The sequence below is a fragment of the Panthera onca genome, chromosome B2 (genome assembly GCF_046562875.1).
Source record: "Panthera onca isolate mPanOnc1 chromosome B2, mPanOnc1 haplotype 2, whole genome shotgun sequence".
NCBI lineage: Eukaryota > Metazoa > Chordata > Mammalia > Carnivora > Felidae > Panthera > Panthera onca.
Genome location: NC_138343.1, coordinates 99,718,856 through 99,741,158, shown reverse-complemented (window position 1 = coordinate 99,741,158; position 22,303 = coordinate 99,718,856). Strand labels below are relative to the sequence as shown.

Here is a 22,303-nt window from a genome sequence, read left to right as displayed (position 1 = left end):
TCTGTGCTAGTAGTTGGAGGTAGGCTGTTTGGGAGGTAAGTAGGTTTAGATGAGGTCATGATGGTAGGGCTCCATGATGGGATTAGTGTCCTTATAAGAAGAGGAAGAGAGACCAGAGCCAGTGAGCTCTCTTGTGAGGACACAAAGAAGGCAACCTTCTGAAATCCTGGAAGAATGCCTTCCCAAGGAACTGAATTAGCACCTTGATCTTGGACTTCCCAGCCTTTGGAACTATGAAGAATAAATACCTGTTAAGACATCCAGTCTGTGGTATTTAGTTATGGCAGCCCAAGATGACGAAAATATAATCTTTCATAATACTTTGTGTTTTTAACGCAGATAACAACTCTTCATGATAATAGCTGAATTGTTAAAACAGAATATTTTCTCTTATACATATAGACTGATTACTAAACCTAAAGAAAAGCCTGTTCGGTTAGTAGTACATATTAAATGTTATTAATAATAAAAATAAAAATTAGTATATTGGTGCTGTCATTTAGAGATGGTGAAAAGAGGAAGAGAGATTGAGAGGGAGGGAGGGAGGGAGAGAGAGAGAGAGAGAGAGAAAGAGAATAGTAAATGAATGAGACAGATGAGCTACTCAGACCAGACCCCAAGGTCAAGTCTCTTCAGAGATCAACTTTTCAAGGTTAAGAACTAAACTTTAGTTCATGCAGAATGGATCAGTTCCCAGAAAACTGACTGATGTGACCACACCCAAAGATGCTAATCTGTAAACAGAGCAATATGCCCTGCATCTAGTATTCCCAAGGCACCCCTTCCCAACTAGTTGGACCAGTCTGGTCAGATCAATGATAGGTTAGGTAAGAGGTCAGCAAACTGAAGCCCACAGGCCATATCTGGCCACATCCTGTTTTTGTAAATAAAGTTTTACTGGAACACAGCCACATATATTTATTTACCCATTATGTATGGTCTGGATTTGCACTACAGTGACCAAATTGAGTAGTTGTGACAGAGACCCCCAGGGCCCGAAAAGCCTAAAATATTTACCATCTGGCCCTTTACAGAGAAAGTTTGCTGACCGCTATATTTCTTTCTTTTTTTTTTTAATGTTTATTTATTTTTGAGACAGAGAAAGACAGAGTGTGAATGGGAGAGGGTCAGAGAGAGGGAGACACAGAATCTGAAGCAGGCTCCAGGCTCCGAGCTGTCAGCACAGAGCCCGACGCGGGGCTCGAACTCGTGGAGTGTGAGATCATGAACTGAGCCAAAGTCGGATGCTTAACTGACTGAGCCATCCAGGTGCCCCCTGACTGCTATATTTCAAGTTTCTCTATTATAGCAAAAGATGGAGGAGAAGGAATTTCTATATGTCCTTAGAACTTTAGAACCAGATAAATTGCCCTTTTCCACTGTCAGGCTAATTTTTTGGCTGTATTAGCAAAATCAGAATCGTAGAAGTATTGGGGATGTAGGGACAAACTGTTACCCTCTAAAGCTCTTTTTAACAATATCCTTGACTTCTGAGTTATGAGTCTTCCTATCAGTTTAGCCCTGATTGTTAGGATTCTAGATTTCTATCTTTCCTTTCAGGGAGATGACCTAGACCTGTCTGAGATTTAGATTGTACCCTACTTTTATCAGCAGCATCTTTATAAATCCTTACTCTGGTATGTTATTTTCACAGAAGATTTCCGCAGATAGCTACTCCTATCCATTTAAGGTCGATTCTTTTTAGTTTCAAAATATAAATTCCCCCCCCCCCCTTCCACTTTAGGGGTGAGATTTTCTGACTTGGTCCACAAATTCTCAGAATGGGTTACATTTGTGGCTGTCAGATCAAGGGTATCCCACAGCATGTACTGACCCTCTGAGTTTCTCAATATTTAATCATAAAAGGAAACTAATTCTCCTGTAGGTCAAAAGGCTGAAATGAGCAGTTATTGGTAGCTTTTAGCATCATGTCAACTAGTTATCAACTGATTGCCTCTGAGCTCCACATTCACCCTCAAGGACCTGCCCTGCACTAACAGACTAGACTCAGGCATTTCTCTTTTACTGTGAAGCGCGCTGTTAAACCTCTCTGGAGGGGGCGCTGGAGGGACATTGTAGGAGGAAGGGGGCGGGCGTCTTCTCCTGGTTCCTCTTTGTTGCATTTTGCTTTCTCTTGTCCTTGTTGCACAGTCTAACAGCCGTGAGCGTGAGATTGGGGGGTAGCCCCGCAAATGGTGCTCTGCCGCCACTGTGCATAGTCCCTTGGCTACAGCAGTGGCACAGACCCGGCCTGGGCCCAGTGACCACCTTCTCCCGGTCTTCCCAGAAGCAGACCCCAGGCCTCAGGCTAGCAGTAGCTTGCGACCTCTGTTTGCACATCTACCCGCCAGCCTCAGCTCATTTGGTCCCCGGAAGATTGTTTTCTGCTGCCCTCCTGACATAGACCTCAGGCCCCAGGCTACACCAGCCTGCCAGCAAACCGACCCCTGAAGCCTTCTGTGTCCACCTACCCTTGGGTTTATCAGTGAAGCTGTAAGTTAAAATATAAAAATATTTAAATCCACTAAAGTTTTTTTTTTTTTTTTTTTATCATGTGATGAGAATGCACGCATTTGCATCATGTTTAGTATCCATTATTTAGATCGAAAACCTCAGGGGCTCCTGGGTGGCTCAGTCAGTTAAGCATCCAACTTCAGCTCAGGTCATGATCTCACGGCTCGTGGGTTGGAGCCCCACGTCAGGCTCTGTGCTGACAGTGCAGAGCCTGGAGCCTGCTTCGGATTCTGTGTCTCCCTCTCTCTCTGCCCCTTCCCCGCTCATGCTCTGTCTCTCAAAAATAAACATTTAAAACAAAAAATTTAGATTGAAAACCTCAGGAACCACATATGCATAAAAAAATGTAAGTATTCATTCATCTTACCTTAGTAATCCCATTCTGGGAAACGCAGTTTAAGAAAATTATCAGGAATGTAGAAGAAAATTTACATTAAAGTGGTCACAGCAGCATTCTAGTTTTTGTTGTTTGTTTTTTTAAGTAAACTCCATGCCACAGGTGGGGCTCAAACTCAGCAATGGCATGATTCGACCCTAGATTCTGCCATATCTGATGTCAGATGATACCTGAACTTTTCATTCTTTTGCTTGAAGCAGTTTTCATTTTTTGTCACCAAAAACAAGAACATGAGAAGATATTTACAAATACCAAGTGAAAAAAACATTTTGCAAAAAATTGCATGTTTAGTGTTTCTTCACTTTTGCGAAACATTTCCGTAGATATAGTCTTAAGGGATACATTCTGTAATTATAAAGGCAATTAATTATCTCTGGATGACGGATTGGGGTATTTTCTTCTTCTTTAATGTCTGAAAACAAGCTTTTCTCTTCCTATAAAATTGGGAAGTACTGTAAGATTTCCATGAGTGTCCCGTTCAGCTCCATTATGCTAGCATTGCATTTTACATTAAATACAAGGACGTCTATTTAGCTGAGTATCTGCCTTCTGAGTCCCTGCTGTTACAAGGTCGAATATGGAGGTATACTCATGGCTCCTGGAATATCATTGCTTCTAGGCCCTCTAGAGGGGCCTGGAGGGGCAGAGGTAGGAAGTAGACGTATGAGCACGTGTGTATCCCTGCCCCCAGCACAAGTGCACACATAACACACATATTCATACCACATTTTCCAGTTCCAGTCCATCACCACAGCACCATGTTGGAAGCCTCCCTTCTCCAACCGTGGAAACCTCAATCTATTCACTTATCTGTTCAAGCCCGATATATGGCATTAATCTCCTGACTGTGTAGGCCCTCTCCTTGGCCTTGGGGCAGCCATGCCAGCCAAGCTATCCTCAGTCCTGATCCTGATCTTGCCAACTCACTCCAGCTGCACTGGCTGAGTTCTCTAGGGGAATGTTCCCAAGATGGAGAAAGTCAATATTATAGTGTTGACAAGTTTGGAAACCATGTAGTCAACAAATAATTATTGAGCACCTTCTCTATGCCAGGCGTTTTTCTTTCATTGTCTTAATTTTTTAAAGATTTTATTTTTATCTTATTTTTATTTTTTATTATTTTTATTTTAGAGCAGGGGAGAGGGGCAGAGGGAGGAAGAAAGAGAGAGAATCCCAAGCAGGCTCCATACTCAGTACAGAACCTGACATGGGGCTTGATCCCACAACCCTGGGGTCATGACCTAAGCCAAAACCAAGAGTTGGACACTCAGCTGACTGAGCCAGTCACCCCTGCCAAGCATTTTTCTAAGTGCTAGAGATAAAACAATAGACAACAACCTTACCCTTGTGGAACTTACAGTCTAGTGTAAAAGCCAGACAATAAAGAAGATAAAGCATAAATGACTAGTGATAACTGCTAGCTAAGGAGAAAAAAATTAACTTGGGAAGCAGGATAAGGAAGTGTCGGGGAGGGGGAATTAAATTTAAAAACATTTTTTTGTTTAATGTTTATTTACTTTAGAGAGAGACAGAGACAGAGCACGAGCAGGGGAGGGGCAGAGAGGGAGAGACAGAATCTGAAACAGGCTCCAAGCTGTCAGCACAGGGCCTGAGGCCAGGCCGAACTCACAAACCTCAACATCATGACCTGAGCCATCCAGGTGCCCTGGGGGTGGGGGGAATTAAATTTTAAATAGTTAGGGAAGGCCTCGCCGAGAAGACTTTTCAGTAAAGCCCTAAAGGATGTGACAGAACAATGCAGGTGGAAGGAACAGTCCAGCCAGAGGAAGAGCAGCCTGGGCAAGGGGCAGCAATGTAAGGATGGAATTGGAAGGAGGCAGGTGGTTCAGGAGGCGAGAGCAGGAGATGCAGTCAGAGACATAACAGGTGCCAGAACACGTGGAGCTTTGCCAGTGATGGCAAGGACTTCGGCTTTTTCTGAGAGAGAGAGAGGGAGCCACGGGAGGCTTCTGAACAGAGGACTGACTTCACCTGACACATTTTGACTGGGTCATGCTGGCTGTTCTACAGAGAAGAGACAGAGGAGAAGCACCTCTGGGAACAAAGAACAGAAGAGATCATCCAGTTAGAGGTGTTAGGTTGGCAGTTGAATCTAAGGTCTGAAGTTCAAGGGTGATGAGGTATGTGCTCCAACAGCCTCTAGGTAACAACTCGAGTTGTGAGCCAGGGTGGTCACCTAGGGAGAGCATGTAGGTAGAATAGAGAAGGGGTTCCAAAACTAAGCTACGATGTGCTCCCAGTGTTTAGGGGTGGGAGACTGGGAAGGAGTGGCTAGAAAGAATGGAGGAACACCAGGTATGTGTGTGGCACCGGGAGCCTGATTCAGGGATCAGGGATTGAATCCTGTGCTGAGTGCTGCTGGTCATTCAAATAAAATGAGGACTGAAAAATGATGATTTCATTTAGTGACGTGGTGGCCAATGGTACCCTTGAGAAGGGCAGTTTCAGCAGAGTGGTGGGGGGGTAAAATCCTAACGGAGAGGACTTAAAAGCGAATAGGAGATAAAATCGAAGAGGGTGAGTAGAAATTTTTTCAAAGTTTTGTTTTTGGCCTTTTTTTTTTTTTTTTTTTGGCCTTTTCTAAATGGATGGAAAGAAATGAGATAGTAGCTGCAGGGGGCATGCGAGTTTAAAAGAAGTCTTTTTTCCCTCAAGATGGGAGAAATAATAGGTATATAATGATGATGGAAATGATCCAGTAGAGGGGGAAAAATTGACACAGGACAGTTGAGGAAGCTAGAAGTGTTTAATGTGAGGAGTGGGGGGTGTAGGGGGAACTAGTGAGCTGAATACTCGAAGAGCTGTTTGGCGGTTTTTAGATCCCCGGAGTAAGGGTAGGGAATAGACAGAGGGAACAGATCTGGTAAATTGAGAGGGAGTGGAGATTGGGAGAGAATGGAGTCAACGGGAAGATGAGCTCGGAGTTGAAGAGCAGGTCAAATGGAAGCGAGAAAGGGTTCCATTAACGTGACACTAAGTCATGAGAAGAGAGAGGGATGTTGATATTTGAGATTTCAAAGATGAAGGGCGCCCAGGTAGCTCAGTTGGTTGAGCATCCGACTCTTGATTTCGGCTCAGGTCGTGATCTCGAAGTTCATGAGTTCAAGCCCCACGTTGGGCTCCATGCTGACAGTATGGAGACTGATTGGGATTCTCTCTCTCCCCTCCGTCTCTGTCTCCCAAAATAAATAAATAAACTTAAAAAAAAAAAAAAAGACTTGAAGCATCTGGGTGGCTTAGTTGGTTAAGCATCTGACTCAGGTCATTATCTCACGTTTCGTGAGTTCAGGCTCCGCGTCGGGCTCTCTGCTGTCAGCACGGAGCCTGCTCTGGATTCTGTATCTCCTTCTCTCTCTGCCCCTTCCCTACTTGTTCTCTCTCTCTGTCAAAAATAAATAAACATTAAAAACAAACAAAAAAAGACTTCATAGATGAAGCCACTTCCAGAGATGACAAGGTTTCAAGTGTTGCTTTTGGGTGTGAGTGGAAATAAAGTTGCTCCCCATAAATACTGGCCATTTGCTGGAATCAGTAACTGACAGAAGTCCAAGAGTGGCGAGGGAGGTGGTTAAGCTGGGACAAGGGGACAAGGACAGGTGGTTAAGCTAAATGGGGTGACTGTGGGAAGCAAAGGGCCCAGCTACAGAAGAGACCACCATTTGGGGTGGGGGTAGTGAGCTTCCTATCCCTGGAAGGGTTCAAGAAGACACCGGTGACTCAGAGTTTAAAAAAAGAACTCTTCAATCTAAAGTTTTAGGTTCATTAGCAGGAGATTTGAGAACTTTCTAGCTTAAGTCGGATACAGTAATTATTTGATTTGAGCTATGCCTCTAGAAAAATGAAGTTTTCTATATACATTAGAAATTGTTTTCTGTAAAAATTATTTTCCCGGGAGAGTGAATTTTATCCTACTTAAGATCAGTAACAATCTGTCATACCTAGTCCCTCACGGTTCTCTCAAAAGGCTTCCGATGGCCTGCACATTCTGGCACCTATGTGCAGGCATGTAAATAATTTTGGAGTAAGTGATACATCACAGATCCCATATTCTCGAGTTTAATGTATACATTCTCTTCAGCACCATTAAATGTAAATAATGATTGGCTTTGTAGTTAAGGCACATCAAACAATACATAACCCTTGACTACAGAGTCAGTTTTTCTCTAAGTGGGTCTCCACCAAAATGCCAGCCTGTTCTGGGTCATCCCTTGAAAGTGTCAGCGAGGCAGGGGTCTCAAGTACCAGCTGAATGTAATACGTTTCATCAGTTTAAGTAAAACAGTAATGTAATTCAAACTACAAAAAAAGAGTGTCAAAGAGAACTACTTTGGGGACTAGCCAGTGCTTTGGGATTATTTCTATCCGTGTCGCTTACCAAGGAGGAATAACAATACCCAAACACACTTGGAATACGTGTATGCAGCTTAAAAAGCACACAGCTTATTTTTCTTTTATTCAACACAGACAGTTTCCTTCACCTCAGTAATTTTTCCTTCCCTCATCTCCCCGGGGAACTCTGTAAGTATAATCACAAAGCCTTAAAGAAATTTGCTAGAATTTTTTTATTGTATTTACTGAGAATATCACATTGTTCCACAGTAAATGATTTTCTTCTCCAAATGATTACAAAGCTCTTTTCATTAAAAAGGATTTGCTTATCTATATGAAATTGCACATTATAAAAAAAATCAATTATAAATTATACTCCTTAAAAAGAAAAAAAACAGTCTTTAAAGGCAAATGCTAAAATACTGCATACTGATCAAATCCAGCATAATCATTTCACATAGTGATCTACACTTAAAACAACTGTGCCAAAAATGGCATCCTGTGTAGGTAGAGAAGCAGAGCCACGCTCTGGTGCACAGTGTGCACTTGGAATAATTTGGTTTTGAGGTCTAAGATACAGCATGTTTTTCTAACCTTGAAAACATGCACATAATTTACAAATTACTTTTTGAGATAAACATTAAAATAAGGTGACATGAAAAATGTCACATTATATGAGGAGATACTTAAAATATCCAAGCTGTCTCTTAAAACTGTAGGGTTCTGTTTATTGTGGCTCCAACTTTCAGGCTAAAATAAACCGATCGGAGAACGAACTGACAAAATGCAAATTTATCAAGCATTGTGCAGTGCCTTTGCAAAGCGTACAGTTCTCCAATCACAATAAATTAAGTTACATCAGAAGTTACTAAAGGGATATTTAATCTCACTGGACAGTGACTTCTGATGAACAAGTCCCCATTCTCCCCTCCACATTTAACTCATGTTAACAGTAGAAAGGAGTTATCATTAGTTAGCAGAGAATCCGGTATACTCTAGTATGGTCTTCCTAATTTTCTATAGTACACCATTTTCCTAATTTACATTTATAAAATCCTCATAGTTAAGGCAGTCTACAAAAGTCAGCAGGATTAAATAAAAACCTGTTGTCCTCACTTCATCTGAATCCTACTTACGAGACATTAAAACTCAGAGATCCATGTGGAATTTTAGGTGGGTGTCATACAATTGGCTACAACCATGACATGCTGAGAACCCTTAATAAACCATAGATCTGAGGTTTGCTGACACCCAGATGTGGTCCTTACTCACTCAATTCTTTGTTAAATCTGAAAGACGAACGATGATACTTTCAGTGAGAATTTTTTTTAATGTAACTCATTGTCCAAGTTTTGAGATTGATGACTCCCCAAACTCGAATTTTAGCCTGAAAAATAGCTTAAAATATCTACTTAAAATAAGCTTATTAGAAAGCTATTTTGTACATATGTAAATATAGATACACGATGAAACATACATAAAATTTTCTCTGTACCCTCTCAGAGTTACAGGATACTTTGAATAGCTAACTTTGTGTTAGAAACATTGATAAGGGACTTTTGTATTTTTTAACTGAGATATAATTGACATATAGCATTGCACGGGACCTCTTCCTTGAAGTTATTACCTTGGGGGGCTATGTTCATTACTAAGTTTTCATTTAGTGATTATTTTCGTACCAGTTTTACACTTGGAAGCCTTATGTGTTAACAAAAATCATATACCTCTAAGTAGATACTGGTTTTTAGGTGAGGTTTTTTTTCCTTAGATGTATATACAAAATACAACATTCATAATACTGCTGGATCTACACCTCTCCTATTGTGTTATATTTAAAAAGGAAAAATAATTTTGAAAGGAACATAAAATTTAGCACCAGTTCTGACCTAATCTTTCTTTGGTAGGAAAAAAAGGCACCAAATACATAGTGTGCTCATTGTACGGGATCCAAAAACAGCACTCATGAAACTCTCAGTCCCTGACATACTCTTCCAATATAGACTGAACTATGAAAGATACTTTGACCCATTAACTTTCTAGCATATTAGAACATACTACAGAAGACTACATTTAGAGAATATCATAACAGAAAATGTTTTTGTGCTTACCCACATTTAAGATATTTAACGGAATGACTCTTCTAATACGGACAGATACTGAAAAGTATTATCTGGTAAAGAATAAAAGTTATACATCAGAGGCTCCAAAATATTATCACAGACTTAGTTAGATTTACAAATGTTAATTTATATCGATAGTTCTTACAATATGCATGGTTAGTGACATTCAACTCCAAAATACTTTTCTTACAACATGCATACTGAAAGGCTAGAAACATCTTTAATTAGATTAGAAACTTGGGAGTTAACTCCTTCACTGTTGCCCCACTCAACGACAGCATTTTTAAAAACTCCAGTGGTCCCTGTTCCACTAGGAAAGGGGTGCCTCTGACAGGAGTTTAACATGTAAGCTGTAAGGTTAAGTAAGGCACAAGCATATAATCTGTTGTCAGTAATCATCCATTTTCCTGCCAAAGAAAACACAAATGAAAACAAGAGTTCATCGTCAAGCTGCCAGTATAATTTGAAAAGCCACTAGTGAAGCATTTTAGTAAGTGTTCATTATTATATAGCAATTATAAATTTCTCCAGTTTTTCTGTTTCAGATTATCCACAGGGCACATTAGTTAATATTCCTTTTTTTGTTCTTCTTATAGCCACTTGTCAGAACAAAGCACTTAGGAAATTTTACTGATACCATGGCCCCCTTTACTACTTGGACTCCCTTGCCTTTCGATCTCAGAATCACCACTAGCTCCCTTCTGATTAAGCAAGAATTGATTAAGCGGGGCTTTTAGTTGGACACTGAAAGCTGAGGTAGGTGGACCATCAGGATCAAGTACTTAGAAAGGTTTTATTTCATTCCCAATGTCTTTCTAACATACTAACAAAAATTTGAAATCATCTGTTTTGTAAATGAGGTAGCCTCCTATATTGTATCCTGTCAAGAAACCATGAGGATTTCCTTGAGTGTATAGATGTCAAGATGATTAATGTTTACTCTTTCAAAACTGACAATTTTAAAATGGACACGCTAAGTAAACTATGTCCCAAGTTTCAAGGTTTGAGTGATTCAGAGATGTGACGTAAATTGTTTTCTGGGTCTTTATTGTCTCAGGAGTCATCTAAAGTCATCTGATCAAGTCCACATTTATGTAAGTTCAGTAACTGTGGTTCTAAGTTGTATGCGGTTTTCACATTTAGCTATGGGCATTTGGCCCTTTATTTTTGACACTGTAACCTATCACTCTATAGTGTATTTATAAAACAAAGCGTTAGTGTTTGCCAACAAATCAACTGATAAAAATGGCTGTGACTATAAGATTATAGTGAGCCCAGGAGCTCTCTGTTGCTCTCCTCGTTCTTCTTTGCCCCGTGAACCAGTCTCAAACTCAGCTCTAGATGGTCTTTTTAGCTCCTTTACACCAAAGTATCAACAAAACTCAGTTACTGTAATATGAGCAGAATTAATGATTGTCAGCCTTCCTTGTCTCCTGTGTCCTTATTTCACATTACCACATCACCGTTAACAAATGGCCAACTTGTTCTTCTGTTTTAATAACAAGGCACAGTTTTGTTTTTAAGAGTTAATTAAATTATGATGGATGATACATTTTTCTCTTAGCCAAGATACCACTTATCTTTCAAATTAAAGAATATAAATGTACGGGTGCCTGGGTGGCTCAGTCGTTTAAGTGTCCAACTCCTGATTTTGGCTCAGTTCATGATCTCACAGTTCATGGGTTCGAGCCCCATGTGGGGCTCTGTGCTGACAGTGCAGAGCCTGCTTGGGATTCTCTCTCTCTCACCTCTCTCTGGCCCCTCCCCTGCTTGTGTTCTCTTTCTCAAATAAATAAAAACTTAAAAAAATTTTTTTTAAAATAATATAAATGTAAAATAATGTTTCACTTCCTTCTCCTTTTCACACATAGGAAAAAGCAACAATTTTTAGCCTAATGCAAAAAATGCTCCTTAATGTTTATGCCAGCAATGATGAAGTTTTCAATTAGAAATTTCCTAAGGAGTCTAAAACTTAAATTGTTTACATATTTAAAAAAAATTTGTTTTAATGTTTTTATTTTGAGAGAGAGAGAAAGACAGATTGTGAGTGGGGGAGGAACAGAGAGAGAGAAAGACAGATTGTGAGTGGGGGAGGAACAGAGAGAGAGGGAGACACAGAATCCAAAGCAGGCTCCAGGCTCTGAGCTGTCAGCACAGAGCTCGAACTCACAAATTGTGAGATCGTGATCTGAACTGAAGTTGGACGCTCAGCCAACTGAGCCACCCAGGCGCCCCTGATTGTTTACATTTTTTTTTTTAAAGTTTATTTTATTTATTTTGAGAAAGAGGTGGGGGGCAGGCAGAGGGAGAGAGAGAATCCCAAGCAGGCTCTGCACTGTCGGCACAGAACCTGATGCTGGGCTCAATCCTATGAACTGCAAGATCATGACCTGAGCTGAAACCAAGAGGCGGATTAACTGACTGAACCACCCTGTTTACAGGGCATCCCTTTTTACCTATTTTTTAAACTAGAGCTAATTAACTTATCCTTTCCACTTGTACCTCTAGACTCTGGGAATTTAACACCCTTTACCATAAAGTATCAGCCTGCAGCAGATTTCATTAGGAGCCGTCTCTGAGAGGCCACTACATTCCACAGCATCCTCCATGATGTGCTCTCAATGGAATATGAAAATCAAAGTAAAAAATTATGCTCTCTGAAAATATTTGAGAACTTGATCTTTTCTCTGAAAGCATTAAACATTTAAATAAAGTTTTATATATTAGCACAAAAGATGCCAAATATATAACACTTCCTCCCCAAATTTTAATCACACAATTAAACAATTTTTTCAACGGAGACCAATAGAACTCTAAGTTGAAGGCTGAGAGCAAGCTATTCTACCAGGTGACAGGTGACGTGAAACTGGATGCGATTTCATCCTGTGAAGCCATAGGGACCAGTAAGTAGTGCAACTAAACAGCCAGTGGAACTAAGCAAGGATGTCAATGGACTCTTGAGCAGGTTTTTGAAAGACAGAGGGAAGTAAAGGGGGAAAGAATGATAAGGATAAAGATAATAGGAAGAGGAAACAAATGAGGCCTAAGAAAGGGTAGGGGGGTGCCTTGGTGGCTCAGTTGGTTAAGCATCCGACTTCAGCTCAGGTCATGATCTTGAGGTCTGTGGGTTCAAGCCCCACCCCCACATCAGGCTCTCTGCTTGTCAGCAGGGAGCTCACTTCAGATTCTCTGTCCCCCCCCCCCCCACCTCAAAAATGGATAAATATTAAAAAAAAAAAAAAGGTGGAAAAGTGCATGGCCAGGAACTTCCCTTATGCTACCCATGCTGGAGGTTGCCTACCCCTAATCGCATTTTCTATTCAGTTTTCTATTCACTTAAGCACAAAAGTCATTTGGACATAAAGTGGTTTGTAAATAACTGGTACAAATTAAAATATTCTTAAATGCAGTTGAAAGGATTAGAATTACCATAAGTAAAGACAAACCTATGTTTATTTACAATTAGGTGTACATTTACTTTAAAAGTGTGGAAAGTTGAAGCCAACAGAGTTAAGGTTTTCTTCATACTTGGGAGGGGATCTTCTGCAAACATGTATAAACAGATACAATGGATCAGGAAGTACAAATGAAGTCTTGTTTCTATTTACGGATAGAATTTGAAGCTTAATGCAAGCATGATGCAACTTCCAGTGGATATTACAAGTCTTGTCGTAGGACTGTAGACTAAGGATTTTAACTGGGATCAAAGAAATTTATAAATTTTGAATAAAGTATCGATCTGGGTGGTTTATTACTACTGAAATGGATGGATCCTACTAACGTCTACCACAGTAAAATTTAACTGCAATGTTTCTGGAAGATCCATAGGCAATAGTACCTGATCCAGAGTCTCTGTAAAGGGAGCAAACAGTTGCTCCCTTTATGTTGTTGGCCTCAAATACCAGAACCTTTGAATTTGAGAATTTGCTGAGTTTTATCAGAATTAGCATGATGAGATAGAAAGCAGAGTTCTGACTCTATTCTTTTCCTCTCAAAAAAGTGTCTGGATTGAAGCAAAAAATTTAGGCCCATCGAGTCACTTTATTGCAATAGTAACACTCTGTTCAGAGATTACAAAAGATTTACTTTGAAAGATTATGGTACTATTTCTTGTCTAAAACACAAATCCTTATGAATATTAGTATTTTTCATTTTATCTTTAAACTTCAGACTTCTAGAACTTTTTGTACCAAACAACATGTTATGAAATACGCATTTTATAGAATTCAGCATCGTTTATACTTTTTAACTTTATATTATTACAGCACAGACCTCCCCATAACAGTCTATTATAGTGGAGCTCTTTCAGTATCATAGATCCCATTTAATTCATTCCATTAGACTGAAAGCTGCATATGTGTAATACTGTACACAAAATATTCTGAGATCTAAATACTATACTAAATACTATTAATATTTCAGTCACTTTGCTCTTTTATTATGGAAACTAACCAAGCAAGAGCAAGTCAGATTGTTACTTTTTTTTCTTTCTAAAATCAGCCAAATTTTGAAAGGGAAAACATTTTGGAGGTCTTTACAGAGCAAATTTTCTCTTTTAGAATTCTTTCTGTAAAAAGGGGGTGAGGCAGTCTTAGGAGTCTATGCTAAAACTATCAAAAAAAAATGTTTCTAAGGGCAAGTTTGATGATTGATCTTAGTTGTATGTTCTCAAAAGTACTGATAATAATCAGGAAATAATGTTTTATGTAACTGGGTGTGAATAAATGAATCCAATAATATCTTACATTATCATTTCTAAGTCATTTTCTAAAAGCTTTAAAATAAGAATATGAAAGGGCAGTATGGTCAAAATATAGTTGTTCTTTTAAGCAACAGAACCTTCCAAAAAACAAATTCCCCAAGTTTCCTAAATATGAAATATAGAAGTACTGGAAGTTGCAACCATGTGTATGTAGTAAATGGCTAAGTGATGTCTTCACAATAAAAAAATCACTTAAAATCCTATTAAAAATAAATTCCGCATTCAGCATTCCTATTTTGAACTTTGGGGTTTTTCTAGCTGTTTAATTAACTGCCTCGCTTCCCTCCAGCCCCCTGTGTGCCCTGCCCCACCCCCGTCAACAACTACAAATTCATATGCTCTTCAGGTACCTATATCCTCAGCTAGAGGCAAAGAAACAATAGAAGCTGAAAAGAAAAGCAGGGAGATAATAGATTAAGTTTCTGTCCATCCAGAGAAGTTAGAAACCTATGGATCCTGAAGGTGCTTTAGAAAAAGACAGCATTCTTCCCAAGTGAACAAGCTACGTTTGAGGAAGCTCTAATACACATTTATACTTAGGAATTAAATATACTTTGGATATTATTAATTTTCAAAGACATAAATAAGAAACGTGGTACTAAAGTATAGTTTCAGGATGAGGAAATTGTTCTTAGTTTTTTGTAGACGAGTATAGGTCATGGCATGACTTCGGTTTTAATGTTTAGGTCCTTAAAACTTTAATAGCTTTCATACAAGTGTTTTTGTATAAATAGAAAAAATATTGGGAATGTTAATGGGGAGCATGCTAGGATAAATACTGATGAGTGCAAATTTTTGCCAGAAAGTTTGAGAAATACAGAAGTTATTTCTCTTTATAAGTGCTTTTAACCTTTCAAGACCCATTAATTTTATAAACCAATTTGAGCAATTATTTCCACCAGAAATACCTTCTGCATGATTAAAAGATTTTTTTCGCCATTTGCACCTGAAACTGCAACTTGATAACATGCTCGGTAAGACTCTGCTGAAATGTCAAGTCTAGTGCCAACAAAGTCAGAAGTCAGAAAAATTCTATGTTAAAACTGCCAGAATCTCTTTCATTCATTCTATTTTACTTTATTGTTAACATTGAAACAATTTCAGAAATTTGGGGTGTTTCTGGCTACCTGAGTAAAACATACTGCAAACCAAAAGAGAACAAAAAGTAAGTGGAAGAAGCGCCTGATTTCCAAATTGCTCTGCCCTAATGAACAGGATCCTTTTCATCTCACATGTACTGAATCTGAACACAGTGTTACCATCAGCACCAAGAAGTTCCCCTGACACCGAAGCAAGTCAGGATAACTTAATTTCGTATCTTACTTAACAGCAGGCAAGCAGCTTTAACATAGACTTGAGGTTTAGGTAGGTCTGACATTATCTAGAATCCAGACTTAAAGGTAAAAAGTTTCCAAATAGCAGAAGAAATTAAAACGGAGATACCAGAACTAAAAACACCATGTGAGACGATAAACGTTATTTCCAGTCCTAACCAAATTGCAACCCTTTCAGTATAGCGTGAGGTATTTTTTTTAAATTTTTTTTAAAACATTTATTTATTTTTGAGAGAGAGAGAGAGAGAGAGATAGAGTGCAAGCAGGGGAGGGGCAGAGAGAGGGAGACACAGAATCCGAAGCAGGCTCCAGGCTCCGAGCTGTCAGCACAGAGCCTGATGCGGGGCTTGAACCCACGAACAGCAAGAACACGACCTGAGCCGAACGAAGTCGGACGCTCAACCAACTGAGCCACCCAGGCGCCCCGAGGTATTTTTAAATATTTGTATAAGCTTATTAGCATTCACAGTTTCCAAAGTTGCTTTGGAATAGCTTCAATTCTCTTAATATTTGACTTTCAGACATGTTTTCATATACCATAGTCTCTGCCCCCAAACTCATGGAAATATCAAACAGCTAGCTATTCAGTGGCAGAAATGGTTCTTGTAGTAATAAGGGTTCTATTTCCCAATTATTGTGCTATTCTTAAGATGTAATTAAAAAAATAGGAAATTTGCAATTCATATAAAAGGGAAACTTGCTTAAACTTCCAAAAGCAAGTCCAGTCTGGTTGGAGGTATATAAGACATTAAATAACAGAGTCAGATTCTTTCTTAAAGATTCCAGGTGAGCTTGACAGCAGAGAGTTCTGGTTCTCCAACATTTTCTCCATCTTTTCTCCTCCAGTGGTTTTACCAATCTCTCTTTGCTTCTTACTGTGGATCCACGGGATAAAACAAAGAACAGCACCTCCAATAAGGGGAGGGATTCCAGCGAGGTAGAATGCCACATCGTAGGAGCCCAGCTTGTCACGAAGTAACCCTGGGAAGGGAAAAAACTGTCACCAAGAGAGAACCAAGTGTGGCTTTTAGGGGTCTCAGATCAATCACACTGATGGCCTCCTCCTAAGCTAACAACTTCATCTCAGCAGGACTAGTTCAACCATCTCAAATATCAGACATTGCCTAAGAAATGGGTCTGAGGTATAAACCTTTCCTGATAGGAGGAAGGAAAAGATCTTAGATCTTTAATCTCGTCACAGACTACAAGCCTATGGGTTTTCACACCAAGTTATTACATGGAAAAAAATATTTGCAACCAAGCTTTGGCTTTCTCAAAACTATTCAAAGGCCATTTGGGGTATTCTGGCCTTTGGTGTAATGGTCCTTACAACGTCTACATTTCACATCTTTCTTAGGCCTATTTGTTTATGAAATAACATGAAACTATATTTAAAATTATGATCCGAAATCGTAACAAAAATTATAGATCTAAGAGGATGAAAAAGACTGTTACATACATTTATCAGCACGTGGGAGTAAAACATATATTCTTATGTTTTTTGCTTAAAACATAAAACAGAGATCCTTGGGCTCTGCTTCTAAAAACGGTTATTTTGAATACTCCTTATTTCTAATTTCTCTAACAAAATCCAGGTTTTTTAAAAAAGATTTTATTCTTGGGGTGCCTGGGTGGCTTAGTTGGTAAAATGTCTGACTTCAGCTCAGGTCATGATCTCGTAGTTCATTAGTTCCAGCCCCCCATCGGGCTCTGTGCTGACAGCTTAGAGCCTAGAGCCTGCTTCAGATTCTGTGTCTCCCTCTCTCTCTGCTGCTCCCCCACATGTGCTCTGTCTCTGTCAAAAATAAATAAAAACATTAAAAAAAATTTTTTTAAGATTTTATTTTTTAAGTAACCTTTACACCCAGCATGGGGCTCGAACTTATAACCCCAAGATCAAGAGTCACATACTCTACCAACTGAGCCAGCCAGACACCCCACAAAATCCAGATTTTAAAAGTTATCCTAGTGTTTTTTTTTTTAACGTTTATTTATTTATTTTCGAGAGAGAGAGAGCGCGCACACGTGCGCAGGGGAGGGGCAGAGAGAGAGAATCCCAAGCAGGCTCCTCAGTGTCAGTGCAGAACCCAGTGGGGCTTGAACCCACAAACCGCGAGACCATGACGCAAGCGAAAACCAAGAGCCGGACACTTAAGCAAATGAGTCACCCAGGTGCCCCTATCTTAGTGTTTTTAAACTTTTGTAACTTTTACCATAAGACCTAAGTTATCAGAAATGTCCAGGGAACAAACTGTATGGAGTATCTGACTTTTCTAAATAAACAGCTGAGAATCTGTCAAGTACCGACACATGAAGTGTGCATTTATTCTCGATAGAAACATAAAATATACAATATATCTAAATCTACAATTTTCTTATCTTCTGAGTCAGAATATTCCTTATATACTGACCCTTTCCTTCCTTATGAACACCAGTCATCATGTTTGGACTGTAATACTATGATCCATCAGAAGCTCCTGAGGAGTCAAGAGCTTTCTGCTGCCAGTTGCTGGGTGCTGTTCTGCCAACTTAGGAAGTTTCCAGTTATCTCCTTATTCTTGGTCTGTTATCAGTTATTTCTAGTTGCAAACACCATTCCTACCAAAGTGCTGCTTATTATCTGCTTTTGACTTGGAAACCCTAGAAATCTACGTTTGTAAGGTGTAAAAATAGTGTGAATAGTCTATTACCTGCAGGCAGGGAAAGAAGGGCTGGAGGGTTCTCCTGCTACAGGGAGACTGTGACCTTTAGTGACTCTGTGTGCTTGATTCGTGACTAGGTTCCCAGCGGGAAAAGTTGCTAGATATGTGCGATTCTGGACACGAGAATGAACTTTCTCTGAGCCCCTTACGTGCCAAACACCAACGATAATAAATACATTTGAATTTTATCCTAATTTTATCAGATTCTAATCTAATAATTCACTGGCACCCCAGTGATATTGAACATGAGACAATTTTATGCTATTGAGAAGATTTCTAAAGGTGAAATGCATCATAACATAAATTAACCATTTCTGTGGCACTTACCACATTCACAGTGTTGTATAACCGCCACCTCTATCTAGTCCCCAGATATTTTTATCACACCAGAAGGAAATGCCATACCCGTTAAGCAGTTATTCCCTACTCCCCCTTCCCTCCAGCCCCTGGAGACCACCAATCTGCTCTCTGCCTCTGTGGATTTACCTATTCTGGATATTTCATATCAATAAAATCATACAGTATGTGACCTTTTGTATTTGTGCTTCTTTCACTTAGCATAATGTTCTCAAGGTTCATCACCTGGTAGCATGTATTGGTACAATACTTCATTCCTTTTTATGGCCGAATAATATCCCGTTATGGCTGCACCACATTTTGTTTGTCCATTCATCCACTGATGAACACTTGAGTTGTTTCCACTAAATGGTATTTTTCATTAATTATTTCTAGGGGGGATACGATCTCTTGCCCAAAGCATACATATTTAGAAATCTTTTAGAATCTTCACCTCTTTTTTTAAAGAAACTATGTTCCCATTTCTCCAAAACACATACTAAGTGAAATACAGGAATTGTAAAAGCTTAAAGCCCAGAAGATTGCAATTACACATTTTACTGAGTGTGTCAGATTATCAATAAGGATAAGAGAGACTCCTCAGCAAACTTTTTCAACATGCCATCTACAGCTGGTCTTATTAAAAATGTTATCAATAAGGCACATACAAAAGCAAAAGACCACCAACCAATAAATCATAATATATTTTACATATAATTACTGGAGAACCATTACATTTACCTGCAATAGGTGGGCCCACAGTCATGGGTATAGACATGAATCCAAGTAGAAATCCAATTGCTTGAGAAACATCCTGGGCACCAACTAACTCAAAGGCAATGGGAGCCATAATGGAAATGAAGCATCCATCGAAGAGACCCATGATGAGACAGACAGCAATGAGGGCCCCAAAGACACCACACAGGGGAATCATCATGGACATCAGACCAATGAAGAAAAAGGAGAGTACCTAGAATAAGACACCACCACAATGTCAACTCTGCTCTCAGGAAAAGTATATGTTGCAATTACTGAGCAACATGCATGCCTAGGAATATTAACTGACTCCTCCCTGGAAGAGTTGCCTCCCTGGCCCAATTCACCTTGATTTTATGTAATCAATCCCCATAATCATCTCCCCTAAGTTCCCCTAGCACTTTCTTAAAATTTCCATTAAGAATAAAGTAAGTATTTTTACATATTTACGTTCCCCTCCAGCCTGTAAGTTCTTTGAGGTCAGAATCTGTACAAGTCCTCTTTGGACTAGATATTCTAAGGTTTAAGAATCTTGCACCTGGTCAGCACTCAATAAATATCTGTTCTTTGAGTATTGGCTCAAATTCATTAATCAAACATCTGATTTTGAAATTATACTCTACTGGTGTTAGTCCTTTGCAAACGGAAAATATGCCAGGAAGATCAGATCAGATCACAAAGCTTCCAATTCGGGGAATGCAATGATGTAAGGTTTAGATATTTAAATAATTTAGAATACATTGCCTGCCAATATTCCAGACATATTCCAGATATTCAGACCAAGTGAGAGATTAAAATAACTATGATTTGATAGGTATTATACAAATATGTACTGAATTTTGATTATTCAAATTCTAATTAAATTCTGACGGTCATAGGAAATATGTATAATATGCAATGAAAAACAAATTATTCTGCTATAACATTGAAGAACTAAATTTTCTAATCCTATTTTACTTGATAGTGTAAATCAATATGATTATCAAATGATACTTTCAAACACTGTTTTCTGGTGATACAGCATAGGTATATCCTATTTAAGCCTCCAGAGTTAAGGTCTGGAAATATTTTGAGCCACGGAATACTTTCATTTTAACGTTAGAGTAGTTAATAGAACCGAACACTTAATTTTGCCTGCCATTTGGTAGCTCTGTGCCGTGTGCTATGTGAATAATACCTGGTCCCTACCCTTGGGCTGTGGGGAGATGAACACGTGAAACAAGTGCACATCAAGTGTTCTAGATGTTGCCATAGTTGTATATTCCAAGTATGGTGAACACAAAAAAAGAAGCAAACAATTCAATAACTTTCTTTAGGCAAAGAACGAATTAAAACTGGACAATTCACTAGGCAGCAGAAGAAATGTTTCAAAATGCATCAAGCTTTTGAAAAATATGCATATAATAGCAGCTATCATTTCTTGTTTATTAAATGCCAGGCACTGTTCTAAGCACTTTAATAATCTCCTAACAACTTTATGAAGTGGATACTAATATTGTGCCCATTTTACAGATGCAGATAGTGATTCTGGAAGAGGGGTAGTAATGCGCCCAAACGTGCCCATCCTGGAACCCTTGGTCTACACAGGTAGTAGTAGAGAGCAGAAGGAACTACTGTTCCTAGAGGATACCCTTCAATGACAGGGGGGTGGGGGGGAAGGGAAAGACCATGAAGCAGCCATCTGGATCACCATCTTTGCCTATTCTGTTTTTCCTAGGACCCACTAGGCACACCTACAGCGTACCAAGCTCGGTAGCTCACCTCAGGGCAGCCCCTCACAACCTAGTACACATCAGGATTACCTGAGGAGTTCCTGAAGCTGCAGACTGAGTGAAGGGATACAGGAATAGCAGTCTGGCCAAGCTCTCCAGATGACTTTAACACAAGTGGTCCACTGACCCCACAATAAGAAACATGCTCTTGAAAAAAGTTTCAAACTCCAGGTTAGATCTCTTTTCGACACCATCACACCATGCAACTGAAAATTTTTCTTCATGGTTAAAACATGGCTTTATGGTATAATGATTAGTATAAGACTCCGAGTTGGTTGTTGAAAAATAAGCCTGGCACTCACATTTTCCAAAGAACACAATCTCCCATTCTCCTGATTTTTTATTTTCTACTTAAACATCTTCATCTCTACCCCAACTTCAATGAAACCACATACAGAATTTCTTGCATGGATATTATTGGGCTTGCGGCCTGATAGGTTGGAAAGAACTAAAGGCCCAGAGGAACAAGACCAGGTTCCAGCATTCTGTGACCTTGAGCCAGTAAAAAGGCTTCCTGATGCTTTCCATCTATACAAACAGATCTAAAAATAAATCAAAATGTAGAAAGTGGGTTGAAATTCGTAAGTAGGTAAAGATTTCAGGAGTTATTGATAAAATAACCATATAATAGTCTTAATTGTATATGCATTTTTTAACTCTACCTGCAAAACATAAAAGGAGATAAACATGGAAAGTCATTTGAATCTTAGAAACTTATCTCTATTATCACAAACTCCAGAGGATCTACAATAAAACTTCAGGACACTGTGAGGCCACATTGCCACAGACCAAACATTCACAACCATGCCACTGTAACTATGCTATGTGTTAGCTTTCAAGAATATTCTTTTCTTTGAATGTTTCCTGTTCTTTTACTATTTTGTTTAGTACAAATCTCTTCCAAGATAAGAGAACCAGAGTGAATTAGTGAAATCCTAGCATACTACTTGGTACAAAGTCAACTGTGCTCAATAAATGAATGTTTTTCTTGAACAAACTTATGTAACATGAGACCCAGGTGCTTTACTTTTGGTGGTTATCCTGATTTTTCTATACATCGTTGGCCCCTTGCAATTTTTGTTCTTTGGTAAGTTTTGTAAAAAATCATTCACTTAAGAGTTTTGAATTTATTACTATATATTTGAACCATATCATTTCTTAATACTTTACCTGACTACAAGTTCTCCTCAATCCAAACTATATTATCTTCTTTTTTAATTACTTGGCAGTAATTGTTAGTTATTATTTGAAACTGTTAAA

General features: G+C 39.0%; 1 protein-coding gene and 2 long non-coding RNA genes across 11 annotated transcripts in view; 2 read left to right on the top strand and 1 right to left on the bottom strand.

Moving 5' to 3' along the window:
* LOC132667501 (uncharacterized) overlaps nucleotides 1–22,303 on the top strand; it is a 58,267-nt gene that overhangs the window by 13,004 nt on the left and 22,960 nt on the right. For 5 of the 9 annotated variants that reach the window (XR_009605185.2, XR_009605182.2, XR_009605177.2 and 2 more), the window contains exons 1-3: nucleotides 9,657–10,137; nucleotides 20,784–20,858; nucleotides 20,989–21,214. The exons of 1 other annotated variant lie outside the window; for it this stretch is intronic. This is a non-coding gene — a long non-coding RNA (uncharacterized LOC132667501). Of the gene's footprint in view, nucleotides 1–2,418; nucleotides 2,494–9,656; nucleotides 10,138–20,783; nucleotides 20,859–20,988; nucleotides 21,215–22,303 lie in introns of those variants that run through there. 3 more of the 9 variants (XR_009605183.2, XR_013555724.1, XR_009605179.2) reach the window with 3 other exon arrangements.
* LOC132667503 (uncharacterized) lies at nucleotides 11,323–12,045 on the top strand. The gene is made up of 2 exons (XR_009605186.3): nucleotides 11,323–11,391; nucleotides 11,438–12,045. It is a non-coding gene; the product is annotated as an uncharacterized LOC132667503 (long non-coding RNA).
* SLC16A10 (solute carrier family 16 member 10) overlaps nucleotides 15,085–22,303 on the bottom strand; it is a 114,038-nt gene continuing 106,819 nt past the window's right edge. Inside the window, exons 5-6 of the mRNA XM_060616401.2 lie at nucleotides 19,257–19,485; nucleotides 15,085–16,458 (exon numbers count right to left, since the gene is read on the bottom strand). Coding sequence (XP_060472384.1) covers nucleotides 16,226–16,458; nucleotides 19,257–19,485 — 462 coding nt within the window. The 3' untranslated portion in view covers nucleotides 15,085–16,225. The remainder of the gene's footprint in view (nucleotides 16,459–19,256; nucleotides 19,486–22,303) is intronic.